At 42.0% G+C, this 16,507-nt stretch overlaps 1 protein-coding gene across 1 annotated transcript; it reads right to left on the reverse strand.

The window, feature by feature from the left end:
- Positions 1-8,009: 8,009 nt before the first annotated feature.
- Positions 8,010-16,027, reverse strand: LOC110524283 (cyclic AMP-responsive element-binding protein 3-like protein 3-B). The gene is made up of 10 exons (XM_021603787.2): positions 15,857-16,027; positions 15,309-15,422; positions 14,861-15,098; positions 14,449-14,582; positions 13,944-14,054; positions 13,725-13,831; positions 12,163-12,231; positions 11,982-12,066; positions 9,967-10,063; positions 8,010-8,757 (listed from the first exon to the last, which is right to left on the reverse strand). The coding sequence occupies exons 1-10, from the start codon at positions 15,878-15,880 to the stop codon at positions 8,432-8,434; spliced, it is 1,305 nt and encodes a 434-aa protein (XP_021459462.2). The 5' UTR covers positions 15,881-16,027; the 3' UTR covers positions 8,010-8,431.
- Positions 16,028-16,507: the final 480 nt, after the last annotated feature.

A 16,507-nucleotide genomic window follows, 5' to 3' on the forward strand; every position in this document is an offset into this window, starting at 1 on the left:
CAAAAATCAAACTATCTAATGTGAAATGTTGATATTTGGTTGCATTGTCAACCAAACACAATTCCATATTACTTTTGTAATACAGTAAATAGGCTAAAGTTAAGGCTATTTTACAAACTAATGTAACATTCAACCTTAAAATGAGTAACACATCCATGGCCACATGTTGAGGCTACTGTAGCAATACATGTCTAATGTTATCCTATAAAGCATGCATGATCAAGATAGCAATCATAGGCCATCACAGGTCTGTGGAGATCTTCACAATTGCTGTGATAATCTTTGCAGAATCTGGAAAGGCATGAACTGAACAAAAATAAAATGCAACATGCAACAATTTGAAAGATTTCACTGAGTTACAGTTCATGTAAGGAAATCAGTCAACTGAAATGAATGAATTTGAACTCTATGATTTCACATGACTGGGAACAGTAATACACATCTGTTGGTCACAGATACCTTAAAAAAGTAGGAGCTTGGATCAGAAAACCAGTCTGGTCTGACCACTATTTGCCACATCTCCTTCGGATAGAGTTGATAAGGCTGTTAATTGTGGCCTGTGGAATGTTGACCCACTCCTCTTCAGTGGCTGTACAAAGTTAATGGATATTGGCGGGAACTGGAACACGCTGTCGTACACATCGATCCATAGCCTCCCAAACATGATCAAGTGGTGACATACAGTGCCTTGCGAAAGTATTCGGCCCCCTTGAACTTTGCGACCTTTTGCAGACTCCATCAGGTTTTTTTGCAGGCTCCCCAGTGATAAATGAGGTCATCAACTGAGAACACATTCTAAGAATATAAATTAATTGTAAATTATTAATATTCCAACCTGGGGGATACAGAACAATCCTAAATCAACACATTCAAATCTCAATAAAAGTAATCTGGAAGATGATTTTACATTCCCCACTTGAATGATGTAGCCAGACCTTTTCAGCTACTAAACCACCCAGATCAGGCACACATATATTACTAAAATAAACATGTTATAAACATGTTATAGCCTTAAGTCACACGTGGTAATAGAATCGCAGCGTTCTTTCAGACTTTTCTACGATGGTTCTTTTGACACACAATTCAGGTGTGTGGTGGCTATTCTGCATGTATTCATGGATGCCAAGGGAAACCAGGCTTCCCCTACAACCTTGGCCAAGAATAAAAGGTCATTTAATTCAATTTAGGCAAGGCCCATATTCGCTAGCACAACAGCACAAAGACATGCAACAATTCAAGTTGTTTCTGTCAATGATGTATGCTCTCAATGCTATATGTTTGGAGTGAAGCCACATCCAAACTGGATTCCTTGACAACCCTCCCGTAACCCGGATAATGCTGGGACAATTGTGTGCCACCCTATGGGACTCCTGGTCATGGCTGTTTGTGACATAGCCTGGGATTGAACCTGGGTCTGTAGTGACACCTCTAGCACTGTGATGTAGTGCCTTAAACCGCCAAGCCACTCGGGAGACCACAGTCTGAACTTACGGAAGATCGTTTTTTATTTAATTTGCTACAATTCTCCACATTTTGCCATAGGGCGTAAATCAGATTTTGTAATTTTGTAACTCATTTCATGCAATTCTACTAATTTTGCCATGGGGCAGAGAGAAAAATGTGCAGTTTACAGCTAATTTCCTGCAATCCTACACATTTGTTCATGATTTATGCGATGTCAACAAGGCAGCAGGTACTCTTCCTGGGGTCCAGCAAAATTAAGGCAGTTTATACAATTTAAAAAACATTACAATGCATTCACAGATTTCATTCATTTGTGCTTGTCTCCACCCCCCACCAGGTGTCTCCCATCTCACCTCCTTATCCCCCGTGTATTTATACCTGTGTTCTCTGTTTGTCTGTTGCCAATTTTTTTTCATCAAGCATACCAGCATTTTTCCCCTTGTGCCGGTCTGTTTCTAGTTCCTGTTTTTCCAGTTTTGACCATTCTGCCTGCCCTGACCCTGTGCCTGCCTGCCATTCTGTACCTTTTGGACCTGCCATTGGCCTGCAATTTTGCCTGCACCCTGTTTTGTAATAAAATGTTGTTACTTTGACACTGTCTGCATCTGGGTCTTCCCTAAAACGTGATACTGTGCCTATGTTTGTTTTGCTTCACAGTCCCCGCTGTTCCGTAAGGTGTTTTTTAATCTGTTTTTTAAATCAAATTTTACTGCTTGCATCAGTTACTTGATGTGGAATAGAGTTCCATGTAGTTATGGCTCTATGTGGTACTGTGCGCCTCCCATAGTTTGTTCTGGACTTGAGGATTGTAACGAGACCTTTTGTGTCTCAGCTGTGTGCCAGTAGTTCAAACAGACAGCTCAGTGCATTCATGTCAATACCTCTCATAAATACAAGTAGTGATGAAGTCAATTGCTCCTCCACTTTGAGCCAGGAGAGATTGACATGAATATTATTAATATTAGCACTCTGTGTACATCTAAGGGCCAGACATGCTACAATCAATTGCAATTTTCCAAAGTCCTTTTTTTGTGGCACCTGACCACATGACTGAACAGTAGTTAAGGTGCAGCCAACCTAGGACCTGCCTTGTTGATGGTATTGTTAAGAAGGCAGAACAGGGCTTTATTATGAACATCATAGCTACTGTTGTATCAATATTTTTGGACCATGACAGTTTACAATCCAGGGTTACACCAAGCAGTTTATTACAAGATTTAATTGAGGTTTAGGGTTTAGTGAATGATTTGTCCCAAATACAATTATTTTAGTTATAGAAATATTTTGGGCTAACATATTCCTTGCCATCCACTCTGAAACTAACTGCAACTATTTGTTAAGTGTTTCAGTTATTTCAGTCGCTGTAGTAGCTGACGTGTTTAGTGTTAATTAGTTTTTATTGATTTTTTTCACCTTTATTTAACCAGGTAGACCAGTTGAGAACAAGTTCTCATTTACAATTGTGACCAATTGTGACCAGTGCTACAAAAACACAGAGTTACACATGGGATTAACAAACGTACAGTCAATAACACAATCGAAACATCTGTATACAGTGTGTGCAAATGTAGTAAGGAGGTAAGGCAATAAATAGGCCATAGTGGTGAAGTAATTACAATTTAGCAATTAACACTGGAGTGATGGATGTGCAGATGAGGATGTGCAAGTATAAATACTGGTGTGCAAAAGAGCAGAAAAACAAAACAAATATGGGGATGAGGTAGGTAGTTGGTTGGATGGGCTATTTACAGATGGGCTGTGTACAGCTGCAGCGATTGGTAAGCTGCCCTGACAGCTGATGCTTAAAGTTAGTGAGGGAGATATAAGTCTCCAACTTCAGTGATTTTTGCAATTCGTTCCAGTCATTGGCAGCAGAGAACTGGAAGGAAAGGTGGCCAAAAGGGGTGTTGGGTTTGGGGATGACCAATGAAATATACCTGCTGGAGCATGTGCTATGGGCGGGTGTTGCTATGGTGACCAGTGAGTTGAGATAAGGCGGATCTTTACCTAGCAAAGACTTATATATGACCTGGAGCCAGTGGGTTTGGCGACAAATATGTAGCGAGGACCAGCCAATGAGAGAATACAAGTCACGGTCGTGGGTAGTATATGGGGCTTTGGTGACAAAACAGATGGCACTGTGATAGACTGCATCCAATTTTCTGAGTAGAGTGTTGGAGGCTATTTTATAAATGACAGACTTTAGAAAGGCAGGGCAGGATGGATATAGGTTTGTAACAGTTTTGGTCTAGAGTGTCTTCCCCTTTGAAGAGGGGGATGACCGCGGCCGCTTTCCAATCTTTAGGAATCTCAGATGATACAAAAGAGAGGTTGAACAGACTAGTTATAGGAGTTGCAACACTGGAGGCAGATAATTTTGGGAAGATAGGGTCCAGATTTTCTAGCCCAGCTGATTTGTAAGATCCAGATTGTGCAGTTCTTTCTGAACATCACCTGTCTGGATTTGAGTGAAGGAGAAGCGGGGGAGGCTTGGGCCAGTTGCTGCGGGGGGTGCAGACCTGTTGGCCGGGGCTGGAGTAGCCAGGTGGAAAGCATGGCCAGCTGTAGAGAAATGCTTCATCCACATACATAGACACTCTGGATTTACTCAAAGTCAGTGGCATGTTGTTAGAAGAGATTGAAAAGAGCAAGGGGCCTAAAGAGCTACCCTGGGGAATTCCTGATTCTACCTGCATTATGTTTGAGAGGCTTCCATTGTAGAACACTTTCTGTGTTCTGTTAGACAAGTAACTCTTTATCCACATTATAGCAGGGGATGTAAAGCCATAACACATTTTTTTCCAGCAGCAGACTATGATCAGCAGACTATGATAGCTAGCTAGCTAACCAGCCATGGTATTTAATGAAAAATAGGCTAGCTAGCATCTGCTTTGTAGCTGTTATGCTATGTGGAAACACCCGTTTAGATTTTTTCCTCCATTTCTCACCAACGCCTTGCAGTAGCTTTCAAATTCTGTGAATGTCATTTAGTAATTTGAACAATTTTGCGACATCTCCTCCCTCCCTGGGATGATGAAGCATGGCGATGGGCCAGAAGTCAAACGAAAGTCAAACAGCACATATCCAGAAATACTTTAAGAAATGTTTCTTGAAGTATTCTGACATATCAAGTGGAAATGGATTTGGGAGGGTCTAAAATTCTGTAGAACGCATAGGGGGCATAAGCACATTCTCAGGCTCACAGGTTAACATGTGCATTACTTCATAACATTTTTATTTGTTATTTATTTAACCTTTATTTAACTAGGTAAATCAGTTAAGAACTAATTTTTATTTACAATGAAGGCCTACGATAAGGCAAAGGCCTCCTGCGGGGACAGGGGCTGGGATTAAAAATTAAAAATAAAATATCAATATAGTAATAAACACACGTCACGACAAGAGAGACAATACAACATCACATAAAGAGAGACCAAAGACAACAACAGAGCAAGGCAGCAAGACATGACAACAAAGCATGGTAGCAACACAACATGATAGCAGCACAAAACATGGTACAAACATTATTGGGCACAGACAACAACACAAAGGGCAAGAAGGTAGAGACAGCACAGCATTGCCAGTCATTTACGATGAGTCGGCTGTCTATTATGAAAAAAATTCAAATGAATGAAACTAAATTGGTTTGAATTATCATGTAAAAAGCTAATCATGAGTCATGTCAGAGCCAAATTGAAAATGTCTTACCCTCGAATAGGTAGGAACTTCTAGAAATAGACAGCCGGTATCAAGTGGTTGGCAATTGCACAGCCTATAGTATTGCACAGATGACCAGACATTTACATTTTGTAAGAGATTGTGTCAGTAGACAAAGGATAGTGCATCTGTAACAACACACTAAGGCACAGGTTAATCCTAACAAACACGTAGATTAACTCACCTGTGAGGTTGGACAAACCTGCAGACGGGTTTAATCTCTTTATTGTATATCTCGAACCGTCCACCCCTTCAGGTATTAGCTATTTTACGTACATTGTGTTGATCATATCATACACTTCAAATAGAAAATACTAGAACCACAATATGGCATGCAATCACAAATGGAACCATTATTTCTGTTGTCCCTTTTGCTGATGGAAATAATGAACATTTACTCCACTCACCCAACGGACAATAAGATATTGATCATGGTTGGTTTGGTTTAATTTGTTTGTGTGAGAGTTTTTCATGAGTTTATCTGGGTCAGTTTATCTGGGTCACTTTATCTGGGTCACTTTATCTGGGTCACTTTATCTGGTCAGCGCTGCACTTCAAAACAGAAACGCCACAAACAGGATTAAAGGAGCAATCCGGGATTTGAAAACAATCTAAATCAGTTGTTTTGCTAAACAGCTGTTTTCATAGATAGAGCTATAAGGAGCTACTGTATTCATGCAAGGACTGACCATCCATGAGATAAGCCACATGTTTTCAAGCAACACAGTGTTAAGATGGAGCTTATATTTTGGGTCCTGATGGGGTAAGACAGTTGAAATAAACTTATAAGGCATTTATACATTTTATTCCTCAATAATCTATGGTATTATTCATTTAAAAGTCCAAAAATGAATGTACCAATCCCGGGATTGGCCCTTTAAACAAGTGAAAACAAGGACAACTCTTTGTGTCCTTCATCTTTTCGTGTCCTTCTCTCAGGGTCTGACTTCGTGGGATTCAACCCGCGGGTGGAGAACTCAGGGCCAGTGGGAGACAATCAAAGTGGGGCACAGAGAAGCTGATCAAAGATGCTGGTCGCTGAGCCACTCTCCCCATGATTAAAGACTGAGAGGCCAGAGGCACAATGGCAGATAAGGATCGACACAAAAAAAAGCCACCTTCCCCACTGGGTTGGGATGAAAGACCACTGTGGATAAACCAACCTCATAACACCCCCTCCCACACAGAAAGAGAGTCGTACAGACAGACAAGCAGACGCACACACACACACGCACACACACACACACACACACACACACACACACACACACACACACACACACACACACACACACACACACACAGACACACACACAGACACAAACTCTTACCTCATAACACACAAACTCCTACAGTACCTCATAACACTCCCTTCCAAATAACCACATATATGCACGCACACTCATACACACAGACAACGTCCAGAGTCTCCAGACACCTGTCATTTATGTCAACCTCGGTTAAATGAGCACCATTGTTATGAAGGTTGGTATTTATGCTGATTCACTAGCTATTCGTCAGCTAGACACAATACACTTGAAACAGAACAGCACCTCCACCTCTCCAGTCTATCCCCAAACCCTGTGATGTTGAGTGTGTCAGAAATTGGCAGACTAGCCAGACTGTCAGAATTTGATATGAAATGTTAGATCAAATTGGGGACCAAGAAGCACTGGAGCGAGAACACTTTTATTCACTCACTAGCTGATGGGGTACTATTGGGGTTTTGAGGTTCTATTGACAAGCCAATGAGGCGGGGGTGGACTAGGAGTGTCACACTCACAGACAAGTAAACAAACTGGCTGTGGGGATGTCATGGTTTGATAGAGCATTGAGCAAGAGCATTGATTTGTGTATTTTGTCAGTGGAAGGTTATCGTAACTCTGCAATACCTTTGACCTAGTTAACTTTGTCTCATTCTTTCTGTGTCGTTTCAGACAACAAACCCACTGTAAATATGCCACTGAGATATTTAGATTGTGTCAGCTTTTCAGGCACCATCTTGGGAAATCTTGTACTTTTTCTCTTGAGCCACTTTTGAAATAATAAATCCTTGAGAGTTTATTGACGCACCCTTGCATCAATCTAAGTAACAGACTAATACAAATCTCCATCAGAATCTGTCAGTTTAAGCTGGAGATATCTATTTTTTTGTTTTTGTATGGCTTCTTCTCCATCCACTGTATCTGCTGTGTTTGTCAGACCATGAGACATCCAGGAAATCGTCCTTCTCACGAAAACGTCTGTAGTGTCCGAATGGTTTGGCCAACAAACTATTATGATCACTCTCACGAACACAACTGTGTTCTCAATTTTGCTCTATGACCACCACAAGTGTCATGGGACTCGTCTGAAGATAACCCATACAAACAGATGGAGGTATGGAGGTAGTTTTATAAAATAATTTCAAAAAGTTACATATGTGTAAAAACTAAATATATATATATATATATATATATATATATATATCCTGAGCTTTCTTATATCTCCTAGAAATAGGACCAACACTACAAACCCTTATGATTTATTTTTTGACTGTCTTTTTTGCCATTTATGAATGTGTAATTGAATGCAATTCTATGGGCTATAGTAGTAAAGGCCAAATTCCATATTGGATGAAATCATTCAAAATACCAGGTTTTGATACCTAAAGGGGTCCTAAAATTCCAAATCAAATAGCTAAATGATCCATGGTATGACCATCTGAAACAATTCCATATGTTAGCTTAGTTCCCCTGCCCCCAAAAGCTTAGCCTTTTAGACGCTAAAGGCACGAGCCACTGAATCTAATGAAACTACTCAGACATGCAGACAGCACTTAAACATTCTAAAGTTTGAGACAGTTTTATTAATTTGTAGCAAGATTGTCAATAAAGTTATTGCTTCGTAGTGTACATGCAAAATGAATCTCAAAATGGTTTGTAAAAGCTCAAAATTGTACACACCATCACAGTTATGAAAAACAAGAATTATTACCTTTCTCAAAATACACAAATCTACACTGTCAATGTTAAAACAGTCATGGAGGGGCAAGAGATGCTCAATTCATCTTGAAAACAATACAAAACAGTGTAACAAACAAGAAAAAAGCATATACATAAAATATAAGAGGCAAAAGCAGGAATGATTTATTTCTTATTACCCTAACAGTGTAAAAAAGAGGCTTAGGTGTGTGCTACTCTATGTTTCATCATGTGAAATGTGTGGAGATGGGAGCAGAGCAGAATCCTGCTGGGAAAACTCTATCCAATCACATGTCATCAGCATGTGGGCGTAGTGTGGCTCTGCGGTGTGGATTCAAGGTCACTGTAGCTATGTGGCCGGTAATGGGGTCCCCGTGGAAATGGGCTTGCTCATCCAGGCTATTGTTGGGAGACATGGGGTCGAGATTGGACAGCCCCTGGCTGCCGTCACCGGTGCCCAGCTTACCCAGCAGAGAGGTCATCTCATTTACCCCCTGGTCTCCTGGGAAATGGTGGTGCGGAGACTTGGGCTCGTCGTCGGCAGTATGATACGGCTGGTCAATGACATGCAGCACTCTGGAAGACTGGAGGTTGTGCAGGGATCGTGACTGTACTGCAGGGGGAAGAGGGGACACAGGTTACAGGTGAGTAAGCAGCTCAACACATATTGATTCCAGTCATTAAATGGTGAACTAATGTCACACATACTACATCCCCAGTCCAACTTTTTTGCTCTACTTTTAAAAAACGTGTACCCTGGCTTTTGGTTGTACAATTAACCAAAGACATCTACTGTAAAAATAGATTCCACTCACAGAGCTGACAGACCATCAGTTAAGATGAATAATTACATTTAAGTCATTCATTCACACATTTAAGTCATGAAGTCCCTTTCATATTGTATCCAACAATTCCTATACTCAGAAAAGACTTCAGCTGTCCCCTTAGGAGAACCCTTTTTGGTTGCAGGCAGAACAATTTTGGGTTCCATTTTGGGTTCCAAAAAGGGTTCTTCAAAGGATTATCCTATGGGGACAGCCGAAGAACCCTTTAAGGTTCTAGATCGCACCGTTGTTTTTTTCTTTTCTTTTTTACCCTTTTTCTACCCAATTTTGTGATATCCAATTGGTAGTTACAGTCTTGTCCCATCGCTGCAACTCCTGTACGGACTCGGAAAAGGCGAAGGTCTCAAGCCGTGCGTCCTCCGAAACACGACCCTGCCAAGCACTGCTTCTTGACACACTGCTTGCTTAACCCGGAAGCCAGCCGCAACAATGTGTCAGAGAAAACACCGTACAGCTGGCGACCGAGTCAGCTTGCAGGCGCCTGGCCCGCCACAAGGAGTCGCTAGAGTACGATGGGATAAGGAAATCCAGGCCGGCCAAACCTTCCCCTAACCCGGACATTGCTGGGCCAATTGTGTGCAACCTCATGGGTCTGTGTGCCGCCTCCTGAGATTGAACACAATCGAACACTGCAATGCAATGCCTTAGACCGCTGCGCCACTCGGGAGGCCAGCACCTTTTTTTCTAAGAGTGTACAACTGTTGAAAGGAGACTGTTAGTCAGACAAGCTGACGAGAATAGGGATTAGTAATGCATGTTCTCTGTGCTGAGGGTTGCCAGCTCAGCTCTTGATTTGAAATGTGGGGTCCTGGTGGACCGTCGTGCTCTGCAGGTGAGTTGTTATAGCAGCAGTGCCGTAGCAGCGTCTGGCACTATGAGAGGAGCTCTAGTCTAATCAGCTCTCCAGCTGTGATGTGAGGCAGGAGGTACGGGGTGGGGGGCGAGGTTTGGCCGGGCAGTACAGGAGGCTGACTCACCTCTCACTGGGCTGAAGTCCCCTCCTTGGCTGACCTTGGGCTCGGAGAAAGGTTTCAGGTTTGGGAAGAGGATGAGGGAGAAAGACAGGAGCAGCACCTGGGGTAAAAGGAAAAGTGAAAAAGTGATCATTTGTACTTTGCCACAGCCAACAATGTTTAGCGGTTTAGGGGAGCTTACAATCCCCAGTAGAGCTCCAGAGTTAAAGACACACTCTTCAGTAACTGTTGTTCAAAGCTGTTCAGCTAATCCCAGTACAGTGCATCAAAGTCAACAGGTGTGAACACACAATCCATATTTTTTACATTTCTGCATTTTCTTAACCTTTCTGGCGCAGGCGTTCCGCTAGTGACCCAGCTCAACAACATCCGGTGAAATTGCAAAGCGCCAAATTCAAAATACAGAAATAGTCATAATAAACATTCATAAAAAATACAAGCGTTATACATTGGCTTAAAGATGAACTTCTTATTAATCCAGTCGATGTGTCAGATTTCAAAAAGGCTTTACGGCGAAAGCATACCATGCGATTATCTGATGACAGCGCCCTGCTTACAAAAGCATACAAACATTTTACAACCAAGTAAAGGAATTACAAAGTTAGAAATAGCGATAAAATTAATCACTTACCTTTGAAGATCTTCATATGGTTGCAGTCACAAGAGTCCCAGCTACACAATAAATGTTTGTTTTGTTCGATAAAGTCCCTCTTTATATCCCAAAAACTCTCTTGGCGCGTTTTGTTCAGTAATCGACTGGCTCAAAGGCGGTCAAAACATGCAGAGGAATACATCCTAATAGTACCGGTAAAATTTGTCAAAACATGTCAAACGATGTTTATAATTAATCCTCAGGTTGTCTATTATCTAAATAATCGATAGTATTTCAACTGGACAATAACGTATTCAATAGAAAGGAAAAACAACGAAGGGCGCCCACTCGGTCACGCGTGTAAACCAGCACTGCATGATTCTACAGTCCACTGACAGAAAGGTCTCATTCTTCTTCATTTTTCAGAAAACAAGCCTGAAACAATGTCTAAAGACTGTTGACATCTAGTGGAAGCCATAGGAACTGCAATCTGGGTCCTAACCCATTAGATGCTCTATAGGCATTCAATTGAAAATACCCACATTAAAAACATCCCACTTCCTGGATGGATTTTCCTCAAGTTTTCGCAAGCCATATCAGTTCTGTTATACTCACAGACATTATTTCAGCTGTTTTGGAAACTGTGTTGTTTTCTAAAACACTATAGAGTGTTTTCTATCCAAATCTACCAATTATATGCATATCCTAGCTTCTGGGCCTGAGTAACAGGCAGTTTACTTTGGGCACACTTCTCATCCAGACGTCGAAATACTGCCCCCAAGCCATAAGAAGTTTTAAAGTACAAGGCATTAGAAGAGACACAAACTCATTCATATTCATATTTGGATTTACAAAGTCTAATTTTTGTTGGCACTGATGTGGTTTTAGTTGATCTGTCCAATTATATTATAGACAGGTGAATCAATGGTGTGTCTCTCTTGAGTGTTTCTCTCTGGGTATGTTTCACTCTATATGTCTGGCATACACCTTTTTATTTTGTTTTGTCATTTTTTTCAGAGGGGGGGTTACAGCTACAAAACAATCAAATAAACGCATACAAAGAGAGCCCAAACCCAAAACCCACATCCTCCCAACCCACCAGTACCACCCCTTCCCTGTGGGTCTGAAAGCAAAGGACAAAAGTCTAAATATATACAGTATATATATTGGTTTGTATGTGTGGGGCTTTAGCGAGATTGTTCTTTTCAGAGTCAGGTATAGTTGTCCAGGTCTCTTGTTCCTTGACTAGCACCATTCATTCTCACTGTTGATAATTCTAATGGTATAACTCCTAACAGTAACTGTGTCCCCTGGTTAAATGGGAAAGAGTGAGGTGGTTGCATCTTTCCACCTGTCTGTCTCTAATCCCATATGGTGTATGAGCTGATCTAGTAAACTGTTTCTAAAAAGTGACACTTCTGCTTACCAGAACACAGGTCCCAGCCTGGGCGGCCTTTTTAGAGCCGTTCATTACCAGAGTCTGCATCCTACGCAGCTGCTCCATCAGAGACCTGGGAGACACAGAGGCTCAATTAGAGAACTTTGCCACCGGGTGTACGGAGGCAGAAACAGAGCAGGGAGAGCAGATTAGTGTGGAGGTTCCTCACGTGTTGCATTTCTCCAACTGGAACACCTTCCTCTGCAGCTCCTGGTTGTGTGTGTTGCAGGCAGTCATCCTGGAAGAGGAACAACAAGGGAATTTCCCAGATGAGACTGACAAGCTGTTGCTGCTCGATCAGTCTAAGAAAAACACCATCCTGCTACAGTATCACTCACCAGCATGCCCGAGAAACACTTTGGTATAATCAAATCATACTGTGACACTCAAGGACACACAATGGGCCCTATGCAGTCTCTTTGCACCACAAAACTCACACACTGTTTCTTAAACGTTTTGTGCTCAGCACCCTGAGACCAGCACTGGGCAAATTTCATGTCTGCTGAGGGCAAACTTGAAAATTGTGAAAATTCCAACGTGCGTTTTCTGTGAACAATGAGGCTGTACCCACTTAAGTTACAGTTTTAACAGTGGCCAAGTAGGCTACTGTGGCTATTTGATCATAACGTAGGCCTAACAGAGTGACTTGCCTTAAACAATGGAATGACACTCGCTAACATTTTTTTAATGGAAATAGCTGTTCTATCGTTCAGCCTTCAGTAGCAGCCAATGTGTGGTGTTCATGAGACGTTTGAAAAAATCATGCAGAGCTTGACATTAACCTGTTTATCCACTTGTCCTTTAGATAAGGAGGTGATTAAAAATGTTGTTGTGTTGTTTGATGCAAGAAACCACTTAACAAAATAAAATGCATTATTAATTCCATACTATTATTACAGAGAATTAAACAAATTATGCTACTCTCTGCTTGTTGGCTACTTAGCTTACTCAAGCCTATCTCAAAATATAACACTGCCCCTTTAAGACAAAAAAAGCAATTTTCATGACTTCCGTTTCAAAGATGTCTAGAAATGTACATGTTTTGTGCTCTTGTAGGAAACAATCACTCCCCCAATGCTAACTACAAATTATCCATAACTGGGCTAATAACTCACTGCCTAGCAAAGGATATGAACACATCTGCAGAGGTGGGTACATGCAGCTCTCGCTTTGATCTCAAAACAAGCTTATCTAACCACAACCGCTCATGGTGTAAATACAGTCCAGTTCAAAGTGAATGGCACAGATCCACATATGGCAACGGTCTATTTGCATATAGGCCTACTGCAGCTCTGATTGGTTATGCCGCACAGTTCTGGGTAGAATCCTACTCCGACTCGTTCTGCCAACAACAAAATCTCTTGCATATTTAGTTTTGCATACTAAGTCTTGCATAGTTTGTTTTGTTCAGGACGTTGCATTGGAAGCGGCTAATATTGCATTGATTCAATCACAATTCCCACAGTAAAGGGAAGCATTGATAGTGTTAACTAACAGGGAAAACTCTAGAAAGTTGAGTGACGTTCAATCTCGTGCTTCACTGAACGGGCTGATGTTTCTTCTGCACGGCCTGCACAGGAGCACAGCTGAGACATGTTCCAAATATCTTGTTAGTTTGTAGAAGTGCTTTATGCATTTTTGTCAGTTGTAGTCAGAGTTGGACACTTCTACTTTGACTTTAGGCCTGTGAGTCAATATTTTTTCCATTTATTTAGTGCCTATTGTCAGTACCTGCTCTCCAGACCATCAATATATTCCTTTTTCTTCTTCCTGCTCTCTTGGGCCGACTGCTTGTTCCGGATTTTTCTGCGAATTTTCTTCAGAATCCTCTCCTCATACTAATGGAAAATGACAAAGGAACAAAATATTTAGCATGTTTACGCGCATTTGAAATCCTCAAGAACCTTAAGTTGTTCTGTGAAGCTGCAAAAGACTGCAAAAAAGTTTGACCTTGGTGAGGGGTAGTTGGCTAGGCAGAGTCACCCCCTCCTTGGCCAGCAGCTTTTTCTCGTCCTCATTGAGAATCAACTCTTGGAAGGACTGCTGGGACTGCTGTGGGGGCTGGAAGTGAGACGGGAATGTTAATACAGTACATCATATGTAAAGCATCACAACCAGTGGCCTGAGCAGCAATGTGTTTTGCAGAGTGAGTGGAAGGAGTGCAGAGAGGCAGGCAGCATAGCCCTTTCCTCTCATCTCCTGTTTTCCTCACACCAGTTACATTACCGTATTGAACTCATGCCCTGCTGTCTCTTTTAAGTTAACCTGTTTCTTCATGTTCTCCTCTGAACGTTTTATAATGACTTTATCCATCTTACCTATTCCTCTCCACTCCAACACACTCGCCAACATACGAACAAGCCATTAGAGACGCACTCATCCAAGCACTCACACACACTTACTCGCATGCTAGCGCACATGCACACAGACACGCATACCTTTTATCATCACTCACCAGCTCAGATGTACCAGAGAGCAGTAGCTCCTTGACAGTGAGGGGAAAGCTAGAGGTCAGCTGGGTTTTGTGTACATCAGAGGAACACTTTGTCCCATCAGTCCTTCCTGGGTAGAAGCCTGAGTCCCAGCCATCTGTAACCATACAGAGAGACAGGATGTGGCCAGACGTAAGGGCCATCATTTGTCTGTGTTTGTGTTGATACTGAGACAAAGGCAGGATTAGCCTAAAGACACAAACGAAAACTGTGTTGCTTTCAAAGGAGGAGCTTATAATGTTGACATAAGCAATATTAATCACACATCTAACATAACGTAACACATTTTCTCTGTGTCACTTATGTCATAAATAACATGAAATGCTCTATATATTTGTATACTTTCTGTACTAATGTGTGCCATATATGTCCTACTGATATTAATGGAGAAGTCTGTGTCCAGGGCGGCCCTGGTGTGTGGCTGAGGGGGGAGGAAATGGGGCTCTGTGGGAGGACTCTCAGGGCGCTTGGGGCTGTCCATCTGATCGGAGTGGGGGTCCTCACTGATTCCACTGTCACTGGGAGAGGGAGACCATAGGGGTGACCCCGAAACCGAGTCACTCAGGAGGGTGTTCAAGAAGTCCTCGCCCTGTAGCTTTGTTGGACGCAGCATCTGCCAAATAACACACCAAATGTTCTAATTACTGTACAGCCGTACTGGAGAGAGTGGTTGAGAGAAGCAGGCTAGATATGGGGATGGCGTGGTGGACACGTGGTAGACACGTGGTAGACACGTGGTAGACACGTGGTAGACACAGCCAAGGTGAAAATGTCAAATCACGGTAGGGCAACATCAAAGAGTGAATGCTTTCACTCCACTCACGTTTGGCTTGTGAATGGGCCAGGCATGGTTCCCATGGTGCCCCATCTCCTCGTGACGGAGGATGCCATCGTTCTGATCAAACAGCAAATCAAGCAGCTCAATCCCGTCGCAACCCTGGAACACAACAGGCCACTCAATGACACATCATGTTACTCTATGTTTACAAATGAGAGATAACATACAAAGATCCTTACAGGAAGACTGTAAAAGCAATCATACCGAGGACTAGTAATGCTTTTTATTACCATTATCTCATGTCACTCTTATCTGACTTTTTAATCAGTTTTACCATGCCATTCAACACAGTAGACTTGAGTTAAAATCAATTAAATTGATCTAGTTTGTACTTTAAAAGATTGTCAGTCTATGTAGACCACACAAAACACCCACACCTACACACTCACACACTCACTGGCAGGTAGATCTACTGCGTCTTAGGAACTTTGTTAGATGGCACATATAACCTTGGCTGCCCTAATAACATAAACTGCTAACCTACTTGTCCAGGACATAGTAAAACACAGAAACGAACACATAGGCCGTGTTACCTGGTCTGAGTAGTGGTCCATCATTTCAGAACTAGGGTGGAACAGGGAGGAACTCCCCAAAACAAGATAAATCCAGTAAAATGGTCAGTTTCCTTTGTTGTGAAGGGGCTCTGTTCTAGATGACCGTGTGTCTCTACTGTATCTCACTGCTCGTGTTCTGAGGTCCAAGGTTTAAACTCCAACAAAGCACATCCAGTCATCAACCCCAGGTCTGTCACCCCATTGGCCAGCATGTAAAGAGGCGATTTGATTGGCAGGGAAAGACTGACAACTGAGGCACGTTTGACTGTCTAGAAAAGAAAGAACTTGTTGTGTTTGATAGCAGATTGACAGGAGGAAAGAGGGTTAACCTTTGACATGGTTTCTGTGTTGTTTGTTAATTCCTAAAAGTAACCAACACACTATGATGCCGTTTATCCATTTCAAACAATCCCCATAAAAATGAAAGAATGCTTTTATAATTAAATCTTTATTTTGTCAATTTAAATCAACCAATTCTTTCAAGTCTGAACAGAAAAAAGCATGCCCTTATATCCTCTCACAATTCATAAAATATTTTGATGTAGATCTCCTGGAAGTTTCTGCATTCGTTTGTCACGACTTCCGCCGAAGTCGGCTCCTCACCTAGTTCTGGCGGCGTTCGGCGATCGA

This window comes from Oncorhynchus mykiss, chromosome 5, assembly GCF_013265735.2.
Source record: "Oncorhynchus mykiss isolate Arlee chromosome 5, USDA_OmykA_1.1, whole genome shotgun sequence".
Classification (NCBI taxonomy): domain Eukaryota; kingdom Metazoa; phylum Chordata; class Actinopteri; order Salmoniformes; family Salmonidae; genus Oncorhynchus; species Oncorhynchus mykiss.

Coding starts and splice junctions, on each gene's coding strand:
- LOC110524283 (XM_021603787.2), bottom strand. CDS start 15,880: ATGATGGACCACTACTCAGACCAG. Junction 10,064..11,981: donor AGGCTGGGACCTGTGTTCTG/GTAAGCAGAAGT, acceptor CTTTTACCCCAG/GTGCTGCTCCTGTCTTTCTC. Junction 8,758..9,966: donor GGACTTCAGCCCAGTGAGAG/GTGAGTCAGCCT, acceptor TTCCCCCTGCAG/TACAGTCACGATCCCTGCAC.